Consider the following 12,136-nt stretch of genomic DNA (forward strand, 5'->3'; position numbering starts at 1 on the left):
CAGTGATCTGGGAAAACGGACACAGAGCAGGAGGAAAAATAATGTGCAGCTCAAGAGCAAACAAACCTAACACAAATAAACCTACATAAATGCAAAGAAATGCCCCATCTTACAGTTATATATAGTTTAAGCCATGGAATGATGTTCACTCTTTATCTTTCTAAATGATGCATTTCTGTTCACAGAGGGACAAAGAGCAAGCACTGATGAAAAAAGACTGTTCAAAGGCAGAGCAGGTGATTCTGCTGAAAGGCTTTTCAGAACAACACAGAATCCTAAACAAACACAACATACGATTACATCTAATACAGTATCTGTCAATCAAACATCATCAAACATCATATTTCTGTGACCATTGTGAGTTTATCTTTCATTGACCGAAGGGTACCGACAATTTTGTCCACGTCTGTACATAATATACACACACATTTTTTAAACAAAAACTTATTTTAAATGCGATTAATTGTGATTTGACAGCACGACTCAATTTTATAAAATAAAGAAAACATGATGCGCTTTCTGCCTTCTAGTCTTGAACAAGAGCCCTTCACATATATCTATAGAAAGTTTCAAATTACCAGTTAAAAAAATAATAATAATTAAAACAAACACAAAAATCATTACAATCTTAATCTGTAAAGATGCCTTCTCTCTAAATGTGTGTCTATGAGGAGATGGTGAGTCAAAAAATTCATTTTTGCAACATGGACTAAATAATTCAAAAATCTTCTGTTTCCCCCCCGACACATTCATAGTAGTTACTTTTGGTGGGGCGTACATCTGAACACAGAACTCTTCAGCTCTCTATGGAAGGACACTAAACACATCGATCTGCTCTCAGTCGCGGGTCGTTCAGGGAAACCACTATTCAACAGTGCCCTTGCTGGCAGAGAAAGAATTTGCATTTACTAGTTTTTGGGAAACATTGGTGTGTCAACAAACATAAGCAAAAGCATGCTTCAGAACTGTTAAGGTGGTACTATTATTACTACATATTAAGCTACAACTACTACTACTATTATTATTAACATCAATTTACTTAAAACTCTTATGAGATAGACAAAAAAAACTGAAAACAAAATCAGCATCTAATTCTGGCCATTCTGATTTCTCAATAGTGGCACTGGCCAAAGAAAAGTTCTTATTGGTTGATCTGACATTAAAGTTAATTGTTTAACCACTTTTGTACTTATTGATGTATTTTAAGCATAAAGGGTGCTTTATTTTTTCAGAAAATTTGTGTTATGTGCTATGCATGTTATGTAGCCTACTATATGTTTATGAATTGTTCCAATTGTTTCGGTCCAGACTTTTGACAATAATGAAAATTCAGATTTGGACCTCTGGATGTAGACTTTGAGAGTCCCTGCTTTATGCCTATTCAAACAGTGTTCTGGAGAGTGTGTCTTCACCGCGTGAGGATCTGAGGCTGAGACGCTGATAAGAGGCTGGATGACGTCCAGTCGAGAGAAAACCTCACAAAGAGCTCTTTATCTGCACTGCCTCCAAATGTCAGAGGCCTCGAAAGCATATTAAAAACAGCTCTGGAGCCGAATAAAGGTGGACTAACACTGAGGAGATGATAACGTCATGTATGAATGCAAATGAAACCAGAGATCTGACCTGTAACTACAGCTGTATGCAAACATGCTTTATTTTGAGAGCATACCTTCAGCTAATGGCTCTGAATCATAACGGCCTCGTGTCATTATATACAGAACAGAAACACACTCCCTCCAAACACCTTCAGATAAACACAGAATGAAATTGAAACCTTTAAATCTGTAATTTCTTTCTTTTTGGCTGCATTTAACATCAAACATGTTTTCTTATTTTTTAAATGATTGTTAGCAGTTTGTACTGTAGTTTCTCAAAAGCTTGACTGTAAACGTTAGGAAACTACAGTTCACAGCTGCTGATGATGATGATGATTGTGTGTGTGTGTGTGTGTCCACAAGTATAGCAATATTAGAGACATGTAGAGACATGAAGAAACAAGCTTATTAAATCACAATGAATTAAGTTTTCTGAGAATCTGAAATGCCTGTAGTTTTGTGTAGGTGTAAGTGGAGATACAAACAGAAAAACCATCACACCTATGAATGAACCCATAAAACATGGAAGCACAACGTGTGTGTTTCACAGGAGCTCTCTCTCTCTCTCTCACAAACACACTCGCAGGACTAACACTCAAGTTCTGATCCGGATGATGTTTGGCATCACTGTGTCTTCAGAAGACGCTCCTGTAGGGCAGGTCAAGCCTGAGTTGACTGCATTCAGGCATCTGTACACCTCCACCGACTGAAGTCTGACCTGCTCTGTGATCTGATCATCAGAGTGCACTGATTTTTGTTTTTATCTTCTATATATGCACAAACACCTTCTTTATATATGTTTTATATTATTGTTCTAATGCAAATTCATCCCGGCAGCAATGAGAAGTATTTGATCTCTCATCTGAACTGAAGAGGATCTTCATTTACACCAAACGCTGTTCAAACATCATTATCTGATTAACACAGTGAACTCTGGAGAGACTCGGTACATGATCTTACACCGAGAGCAGGAGTGTGCTGACTGTCTAGTGTTGTCTTCCAGATGACGAACACATTAACAGCATAACAGAAAACACATCTAGAGGCATAACAGCTACAAATGGCTTCTTGTAAACAACCGTCTGAATTATTCAAGGACCCCAACTGGGCTTCTCAAAAAATATCTTCTTTTCAGGATAAACTAAATACTGGCCCTGGGTCAAAATGACCAGAACATGAACATTAAGACAACATTTATCAGAGAGATAATTAATTGTCCTATCAGTAAGCCCCGCCTCCCTCGGACAAACAGAGCTGCTCAGTGTAGGCCTTAAATACGTCATGGAGGTACACACATATATCTTAAAGGGTGTCATATGTTGCAATTTCTATTTTTCCTTTATTTTATTCTTTTGTAGGTGTATAAAAGGTGCATGTATAAAATCTGCAGAGTTACTAAACTCAAAGTCTCCTCAAAAAGGATTTATTCTAAGAGAGACTGGTCTAAAATGCATTTTATGGTCAATTTCAACTTTGTTCAATCTGACAATCTGAAGCTTCTGAATCAGCAACTGTAAGTATGTTTTTTTAATAGTTTAATTATTTGCTATTGATTGTTCAAAAAATGTGTGTGTGTTTGTGTGTGTGAGAGAGAGAGAAGGTCACATCGTAGCTTGTGTAATTCAAATACAAACAAGCTCTGTGTCTGACTTTTCTCTTTTGCGCTTGAACTGATGGTAAAACTAGCAAGGAAATAACTGTCTTAACATTAATTTTGAAAGCTCGCAATGATGGTAAGGGGCATTATATTTCCACCACATGCTTGTGGTGTTTGGCCAATCACTGTGCCTGGCATGGAAGAGCTACAATAATGTACAGTATTTGAAAAATTAAGTTTTTTTGGACATTAAAGCATGTCAACATATTCTGTTACACCAAACATTAATCTTTAAAATAACATCATATGACCCCTTTAAAATAAATATGGTGGGTAACTCGATTAGCAAGGGTTTTCAGATCAATGCAAGCAGAAGTCGTCTTATGTTAAGGTTGGTCACAATCATATACCACAGAGGAAGGTTGAATTAATTTATATTTAACAATTTTAACATGTAGAGGAACTGAAATTAAGACCCGTTTGTGTGTTTTGTCATACACTGTACATGATGTGAGAGCAGTTTGAGGTTTAAAGTTTGTACAGACTCACCAACTTTAACATGAAGCCAGAGATACCTTGCTGAAGCACAAGATTACAAAAACTTTAACTTAATGAAAATATGACAAACAGAAAATGAACGTTTTTATCTTAATTGGGATTAGAGTTGAATGCTTACAGACATTTTGCTCTGTTTTGTTTGGGTTCAGGAAATCGAATAAAATAATAGTCACTTCCCATCCTCTCAGAACAGCTGGAATCAGTGTTACAATCAAGTACCCCAGGCACATGAACACCATCAAACCAAAGAAAGCTACAGATCTTCCGATGTTTCTCTATGGCTCTGAAACCTACAGATAAAATTACTACTGAAGAAAATTTGAAGCTAAATCTGGTGAAATTTACATTATTATACGTACTATTAATGTGCATTGTCCCAATTAAAATAAATGAAAACTAAAGATGTCCGAGTTCTGCTCCTGTGTAACACATTAGGGCTTACCGATAGGTCAAATGCCTTCAGTAAAGGAGCTCGAACACTCACGACAGCACTTTAACTCAGAAAATCCTCAGGACATACAGTCTTCACTGAGCAGAAAAACACAGCAGAAAGTCCCAAAGTCCCGAAACGGCATGTTCTCCTCCCTTGAAGACTCCTCCGCATCTTGAGGCATTTCCATTTGCATCTCATTTGGTTCTAAGTGGCTCTCGAGAGACGAGCTTCTAATTAAGCCACCGGCATGCTGGGGAGTTTGTTGAACACTGTCGAGCAAACAGGCAGATTACTGAGACCTCTGGAGATCATCCACTGATGAGCGATGGACTCAGGTCCAGCTGAAGGTCCGGCGGTGTGAATGAACACCAGATCAGGGTCAGACTGCTGTGAGGAGCATGCTGTGTGAATCAGCATTACACACACACACATATAGGCAGCATGCTTCTCTATCAGAGACTGCACATGAACCCTCACCCACGAGGCACTACAACTATCATACATTTAACTAAATTAAACAAAGGTTTAGTACTAGACCCAGTTATAAACCGCACTGATGGTTTACAGGTGGTTAACTGACTTTCCATTCGCATCATTCTCTGCTTTTCCTACTGGTTTACCATCAAGTAATGGATAGTAACGCAGTCCAATCTCTAATTTAATGCTTGCCTCCTCATGGGTCACAAATACAATTTTGCTGAGAGAGAAAGCATCAAGACCTAACTTTGTCACCAGTAGTACCAATATCTCCTGTCTCCTTGCCGTTTTGTTGTTGTAACATTTTTGCATTCCACATAACCCGCAGGCTCATTATTCTCATTAGGCACATGGTCAAAACTTTCCACACTTCAGACTTTGCTTTAATTGCTGTTGCAACCAAAACGTAATCACCAGAGGCAAGCCTCCGTTTCACCTCTTCAGCATCTATTTTCACATTCCGTACTAATTGAAATGTATAACATGACCGCTCATTTAATGCAAGCCTGAGCCCGAGTAAATGATAGAAATAAAGCCGAACCCGATCAAACCAGTCTGATCCTGGCAAAGATCTTCAGCTCTACTCCAGGTCTTCGAACCAGTCACATGACTGAAAACTGAATAGTCTCTGTATTTTCTCTCCCATAACCTTCACACAAAACTACAGACAGTTTTACATTTTCAAACCCTTTCATTCCTTATGATTTTGCTTGTTTTCTCATGGGGACCTAAACAAGGATTTCAAATATCACCATCTTTGTAAGGATCGTTTTGCCCACATAACATACACCTAAACACACAGAAGCTCATCTGGGTCTGAATGATGACAGTCATGTCACACACACTGTGACTCTGAATCTTTCATGAGTGTGTGTCTTGGTTCACATCTTACCCAGTATTGATGGAAATGATTTCAATCAGCGGGTTCTTCCTGATCTTGGGCAAATCCAGCCTCGCTCCTCCCAGACGCTTGCCTTTCTCCTTCTTCTGACCCAGCAGACGCACAGAGTGACCTTCAACACACACACACACACACACACACACACACATCAGACAAGGAACAGAATCATCACACCACAGGCCTACACAGGATATTTACACGTGGCTGTGAATACAACCCTGATTATTCAGAACAACAGAAAAATTAGATGCCATGAACTGAACCCTCCAGATGTTCTCATACACACACACACACACACATCCCTCACATTACAACAACATGAAAATTCCTAGAGATGCAGCAGCAACAATGAGGAGATGGTCATCTGATGACTAACACACACACACAGAAACCTGATCCCCACAAACACACGATCCCTTTTCTCATACACAGGTATTCTGAGCACGACTTGAAATAAAGGGTTATCAGTTTTAATTTCCAACAACTAATTAAAGGCCTAGTGCACATAGAATTAAGTGTGTGTGTGTTTTTTTAAATGTCCACATTTAAATGAAGTCATTTCAAATAATGTTGAGCAGTGTGTCATCTACATCATGAGGGTTTTACTGCCACCAACCTGATGAGCTCAGAGACTGGACCAAACGTAAAAGATTACATCTACACAAGCCTAGTCTGAGAACAGGTCTGATAGTGTTCACATGACTCCATACACTATCCACACACACACACACACACACACACAGCCTCCATTTAATTGCATCACTTGATTTCTGTATCCAGACACATGTAATCAAATCTGCTCAATAATTCACACAACCATCTACATGCAAATAACTGAAAGCAAAGATTCGAGGCCAGAGGTGTGACATGTAATTTTCTGATCCACGGTTCTGAAAGTCTCTTGTGTCTGGATCCTCTGGGAAACAGGACAAAGAGACCCACAACATCCAGAAAAACCCATCAATCAAGTGTTTGCTCTGCTCCAAAACACACAAAAGTCTTGTCTTTACTGACACCAAGAACAGGCCAGCAATGCAACTAAGCCTCTGGATTATTCTCTTTATTTTGATGTCAACTCTATTTATTCACAATAAAAAAAAATTTGTTTTGTTTTGTTTTTGGTTTTTACAACTCATGCACATTGCATCATGTGAAACATATCGCAATAGTCTAAAGTTAGCATAATTACTGTACACTTCAGGAAGCAGAATGCATCAACTTATTTACTCTCCATTTATAAGTACCATGATAAATGAGGTTTAAGTGTGTGCATAAAAGAACATGAAATCTCATCAGTAGATATTTTTACAAACTCACAAAGATGAGAGGGTCTCGAGAGCACAGGTGTCTATTCTCTTTTTTACACTGAAAGAGCAAAATAAAAAGAAATCAAGCACAGAAGCTGAACAGTTCAGTCTGTCAAAGAGACGAATGACCATCAGAAGAGACCTGATAACGGTCTTTTATTCAGATTAGTAAAAGATCTGAAAGGCTCTGATCTGGTCAGTCACGAACATTTATATCCACCCTGAACTCCATCCCTCATTCATTCTTAGTCACGACCCTCCGTCATCAAACAACACACAACTCACTGAACAAGACCCCGTGTCCTCACGATTCTCCAGAACTAAACCACAGAAATCTCTAATCTTCAAACTGCATTCTGGTATGTGTAGAGCATGTGTAGACATGCTAAGCTTTGACCATAACTCTTCCTTCAGAGAAATCTGCACATAAATAGAAATGTGACTGTTCTTTTTAAGCAAAACATGACAGAGATGGAGGAAGAGTTATGGATTAAGAACTCATATCAATGTTAAAAAACGTCTTAATGCTGGATTAGTTTTATCTTTTGTCTTCTCAGCTGTTAACTGTTGGACTTGAGTGCAGTGAATTATTGTGTTGTTTTTGCTCTCATTCTGACGGCACCCATTCACATCCATTGCTGAGACATTTCTCCAGATATGATAAAGAAACTAATCCCTAATTCAGATTTTCCATTAAAATTTTCATTTTTATGTGGACTATACCTTCAATCGTGTGAAACCGTGAGTATTCAAGAGCTTCCCTTCACAGCTGATCTGATCTTCTCCTCCACGCAGATCAACAGAGAAACAGCTCCAAACTCCTGCTAATGTGGCTCTTTAAAAGTCTATTGTTTTACCTGTGGATCAGCAGTCTGTTGCCTTGTGTGTGTGTGTGTGTGTGTGTCGCTACTAGTAAAGTCCTGCTGAAGTACTGAAAAAAAAGTTATAGAGTACACAATCTTGTCTTTCCCTTGATGCGGTGTTAGGTTAATGCTTTAGCATCATTTTAAATTGTTCATTTAATTGTAGAATTAATTCAACTGATATGTTCTATTTTGCTTATTTACATGCATGTATTTGTTTATGAATTATTAGTATTAAAATTATTTATTAGTAATACATATCTGTTCTAGATTCAATGTAAATTGCTTTGGCAATACATTCTAACAATTTCCATGCCAATAAAGCACAGATTGATTGATTGATTGATGATGTCACGCCTGCAGCTCTTTAAAACACAACACACAGCGCAAACCCGAAACGTTCTGAAGTGTGCTTGCATTTCTAGGGTCATGTGGTTTCAGCGAAAAACCGGACAAGATGGCGAAGTCCCTTCATTAAAAACAGAATTTACTCTACAGTGCTGAATGGCATGGTAAACATCATTTTTTTTGAAAGAATAAAGATGGTCTGTCACTTGAAATCGTAATATGAACTAGTTTATTTGAATATTTGAAAATGCAAATTACAGTTTAAATATATAATCCTGCATGTTACCTCTATATGTATGAATGGCTGAGACGTGGCTTTGTTTACTACACAAATACTGAAGCACATGATTTTCAGCTTCATTAACACATGAAGTTCATCTCCAGCATCATATCACACTGTGTATACACAGAAACTTCTCAGCAACCTGTTTACAATTAAAGTACGGTTTAACATACAACAGAAATATATGACTCTTGTATTGCTTTTGTACAGTATAATGTATGTCTTTACATACTCCTTTACAGCTCCATCAATAATTCAATTATAAAAATAATCATTACAACCACTTTAAGCAAGCCCAATAGTCTAAAAAGTACAATTATTATTAAAACTTTGTAAAGAAATATTCACACAATTGTTCTACCGTGTATTAATTTTAACAGTAAATCTCCATTTAAAAATGGAGTAAAGGACAGAAAAAGGTTCCGTTACCAAATAAAATTTGAAAGGTACCCAGCCTTTAGTCAGAACTGACCTCCTGCACATCTAAGCTTTTGCCCACATTTAGAAAATAACAGGACAAACAACAAGAGAACACCACTGCTAAAACTGACAACAGCAATATTGAGTCACCAAATACTAATGAGAACTACTATCAGAACATAATCATAATCATCTATACTTCCCCCAGTTAAAATAGTTCATTGGTCAGCATCTAATCACCTGACATGAAAGACAAACACATACACTAGCTCATCAGCAAACATAGTACAATAAAATGCATATGATCATCTCAGAGACAGTGTGTGTGTGTGTGTGTGTGTGTCTGTGTGTGTGTGTGTGTGTGTGTGTGTGTGTGTGTGTGTGTGTGAGACTGACCAGCCTCCTCCACCACCTCCACCACTCGATCGATCTGCTGGACCTACAGACACACAGAGAGAGAGTGTGAGATCTTCACTCAGAGGCCACTTGTGTGAACTCCCTGGACACTATAGAGCAACAGAATTTCTCAATGATGCGGCTAAAAAAAATTCTGAGGTGGCACGGATGTGACTAGCCGTTCGAGAGGAAAAAGTCTCTGTGACTCTAAAAGTCTCCATGTGGTTCAACACTATTGCACACATTAGGCATATATCGTGGTATAAACCAATCAAAGACAGTGAAGAACGGACCCCCCCTCTCTGATTGGCTGTGGTACAGATATTCCTGTATGTGTAAGTTAAAATGCTTGTGCTGAAGTCAGACAGAGAGGTGAGTAGCCTAGGCCCATCAGATAAAAAGAACGATTGACAACTAACAATGTTAAGTTAAGGCCTGAACCGTCCGAAAATAACCAATGCTCTGCCACTGCCTACAATCAAAGAGAGTGGCTTGACCAGTTTAGATTTTGATGTTTAAAGCTTAAATTTCAGCTCAGTGAAGCACTTTAAACACAGTAAGTTAACTTTCTTAAAACTGTGCTTCAAATAAAGAACTTTGTTGCCAAATTGTTAGTTAATCATTTACAAGTCAATACTGCCTATATGGACAGTGATTTAAAAAAAAAAAGCAAATTGTAAAAAAACTGTAAAATTGTAAAACTGCGTTGTTAAATGTGATGCAGCCATCATGTGATCCAGTGCAATAAGTTAGCCCTAACTCCTCAAGACTGTCATGACGCTATATATCAAGGGTCATCAAACTTGATCCTGGAGGGCCAGTGTCCTGAGAGTTTAGCTATAACTTGTCTCAACACACCTGCCTGCAAGTTATGCCTAATAAGACCTTGATTAGAATTCAGCGACCTCTGCTGTAGAGATTCATACAGAGGTAAGACTCCAGGAGCCGCGTGAGAGCCGGTGTTTCTGCAGTCATACGAACAGACATGAGGAGGAGGAAAACACTACAACTCATGAGGACATACGCCATCATCTTTAACATTAAATACGATGTGTGCTTTTAAAGCAGTATTATAGCATGTGTTCTCATATGTTGACCATCACCACTGAAAGCCTACAATCCTCCCCATAACTAGTAAAATAAATTCAGATTAAGCTCTTATCATCTCCGATGTCAGAAAAACACGTTGGAGAACGCTAGCAGATTAGTCCATGCTAAGATAACCTCATTGATTATTACGTTTTTAAAGTACATAACCTTGTGCTTGACTTGAAGTCAGTGATGATGTTCTTTGGTAATGTGGATGCTCTGAATCTACAGAATAACTGAGGAATATCATGACATCCATATGCTTCTTGACTAAAAATGTGATATGCAGTTAACAGAGAAATCCAGAGTTAGTCGGTTCCTCAGAAACTCATTCTTGCACATTTCCACATTTTCCCACCCGTCAACACTGCACCACTTCATTGTTCCAGTCTGAACTATAACAGAGGGAGAAAGAAGGCACTCAAGAAGAAGGAAGCCAGAATGGCAAATGGAGTGAGAATAAAGAGGTCTGTAATGGTGAGAGTCGGCTGGAGGTGCCAATCTTTCCTCCGCTGAGCTCATTTCTGCATGGAGCTTGTGAGATTGTAGAAGCTGATCTACAGTATTAAAGGGAATTCGTGTCCATTGTGTGGCGCACCCTGCAGTTAAATGACTGACCCGAGGCTGCCGGGCCATTAATTCAGCTGTACTGTGGGCCGAGAGACCCGGGCCTCCACATGAGTGAAAAACACTGGAACAGAAATCAATTCTGCCTTAATGGGAGCTCAATCTTGGCCCGCTCAGGCAGCGACCCGCCGCGGGACCGGCTCTCAACGCAGCGCTCTCCAGAAGCGCCTCAAAGAGCCAGAAGAAAGGTAATTTTATTGAGTGGACTCTTTCATGTGCTGGCAGAGATGTTTGGGAGCGGCAGGAGGTCGGCCTGGTTAGTGTTCCTCCCTCAGATGCAGTCTGGTGCTTTTAATCCAGCCCTAAACCGAAGAACTTCACGATCCAGTGTGTGATTCCCCACAGCTATTGTTTTTAAAGCAAACTACTTGAAAGCATCGAGGGATGAGCCGCACTCGACGTGGAAGTCTGTTGTCTAGACCAAACAAAGATGTGCCGAGGCAACTTCATCAAACGCAGTGAGACCTCCAGAGCAAACCGGATTCGATCTGCTCTTGCTGCCTTTGTGTCTGAGACTTACTGTAACATTAGTGTTAGTTCTGTGTATCGCTCAAAAACTCTCAATATTAGTATCCTGAGTTCGATACCTGTTCCTGTCTATCAGTTTTAACAAGATTACATCATCTCAAAAACCAAAAAAAAAAAACTTTTTTCAACTTGTTGACAATTAAAATGACTCAAAGCCTCATCTCCTGAGCCACTGTAGAATAAATCAATGCAAATTAGTAATAATATTCAAAGTCTTCTGTCTTCTATGTCTACACTAGTGTGAGTATACTTTAAAATGAGCTCAGACATAATCATGACTTCTATTCATTTTCCACAGATTTACTGATGAACATTAGCAGCTTTAAGCGGTCTGTCTGTATTTCAGCAACATCACATGACCATAACACACATTAAACGGCAATCAGAAGTAATTTCAAACACTTGATGCTGGTTTGAAGAGAGTTAAAGGCGGAACAGAAATCTGGTTTATTGCCTTATGTAACATGATGCTACAGTGTGCATGAATAGTTAAGTACCATATTGACAGAGATACTTTAAAACTAAAGCCCCTGGCAGAAGTCTTAGAGACGAAGTGGATCTGGATCACTGCATGTGAATGGAAGTAAAGAACTTTGCTTTTGACACTTAAATTGTACTCTGATTATTAAAAATAAATGTTAATATACAAATATATACTTAATTCCTGTTCATTCATACGTTACATAAATTAAATGCATATGAACAGATCATTAG

The 12,136-nt window shown here is 38.7% G+C and overlaps 1 protein-coding gene across 1 annotated transcript in view; it reads right to left on the reverse strand.

Moving 5' to 3' along the window:
* Nucleotides 1-12,136, reverse strand: part of cdkal1 (CDK5 regulatory subunit associated protein 1-like 1) — a 176,699-nt gene that overhangs the window by 118,949 nt on the left and 45,614 nt on the right. The window contains 3 exon segments of the mRNA XM_043261055.1: nucleotides 5,553-5,673; nucleotides 7,089-7,094; nucleotides 9,179-9,221. Coding sequence (XP_043116990.1) covers nucleotides 5,553-5,673; nucleotides 7,089-7,094; nucleotides 9,179-9,221 — 170 coding nt within the window.

This window comes from Puntigrus tetrazona, chromosome 16, assembly GCF_018831695.1.
Source record: "Puntigrus tetrazona isolate hp1 chromosome 16, ASM1883169v1, whole genome shotgun sequence".
In the NCBI taxonomy this organism is placed as follows: domain Eukaryota; kingdom Metazoa; phylum Chordata; class Actinopteri; order Cypriniformes; family Cyprinidae; genus Puntigrus; species Puntigrus tetrazona.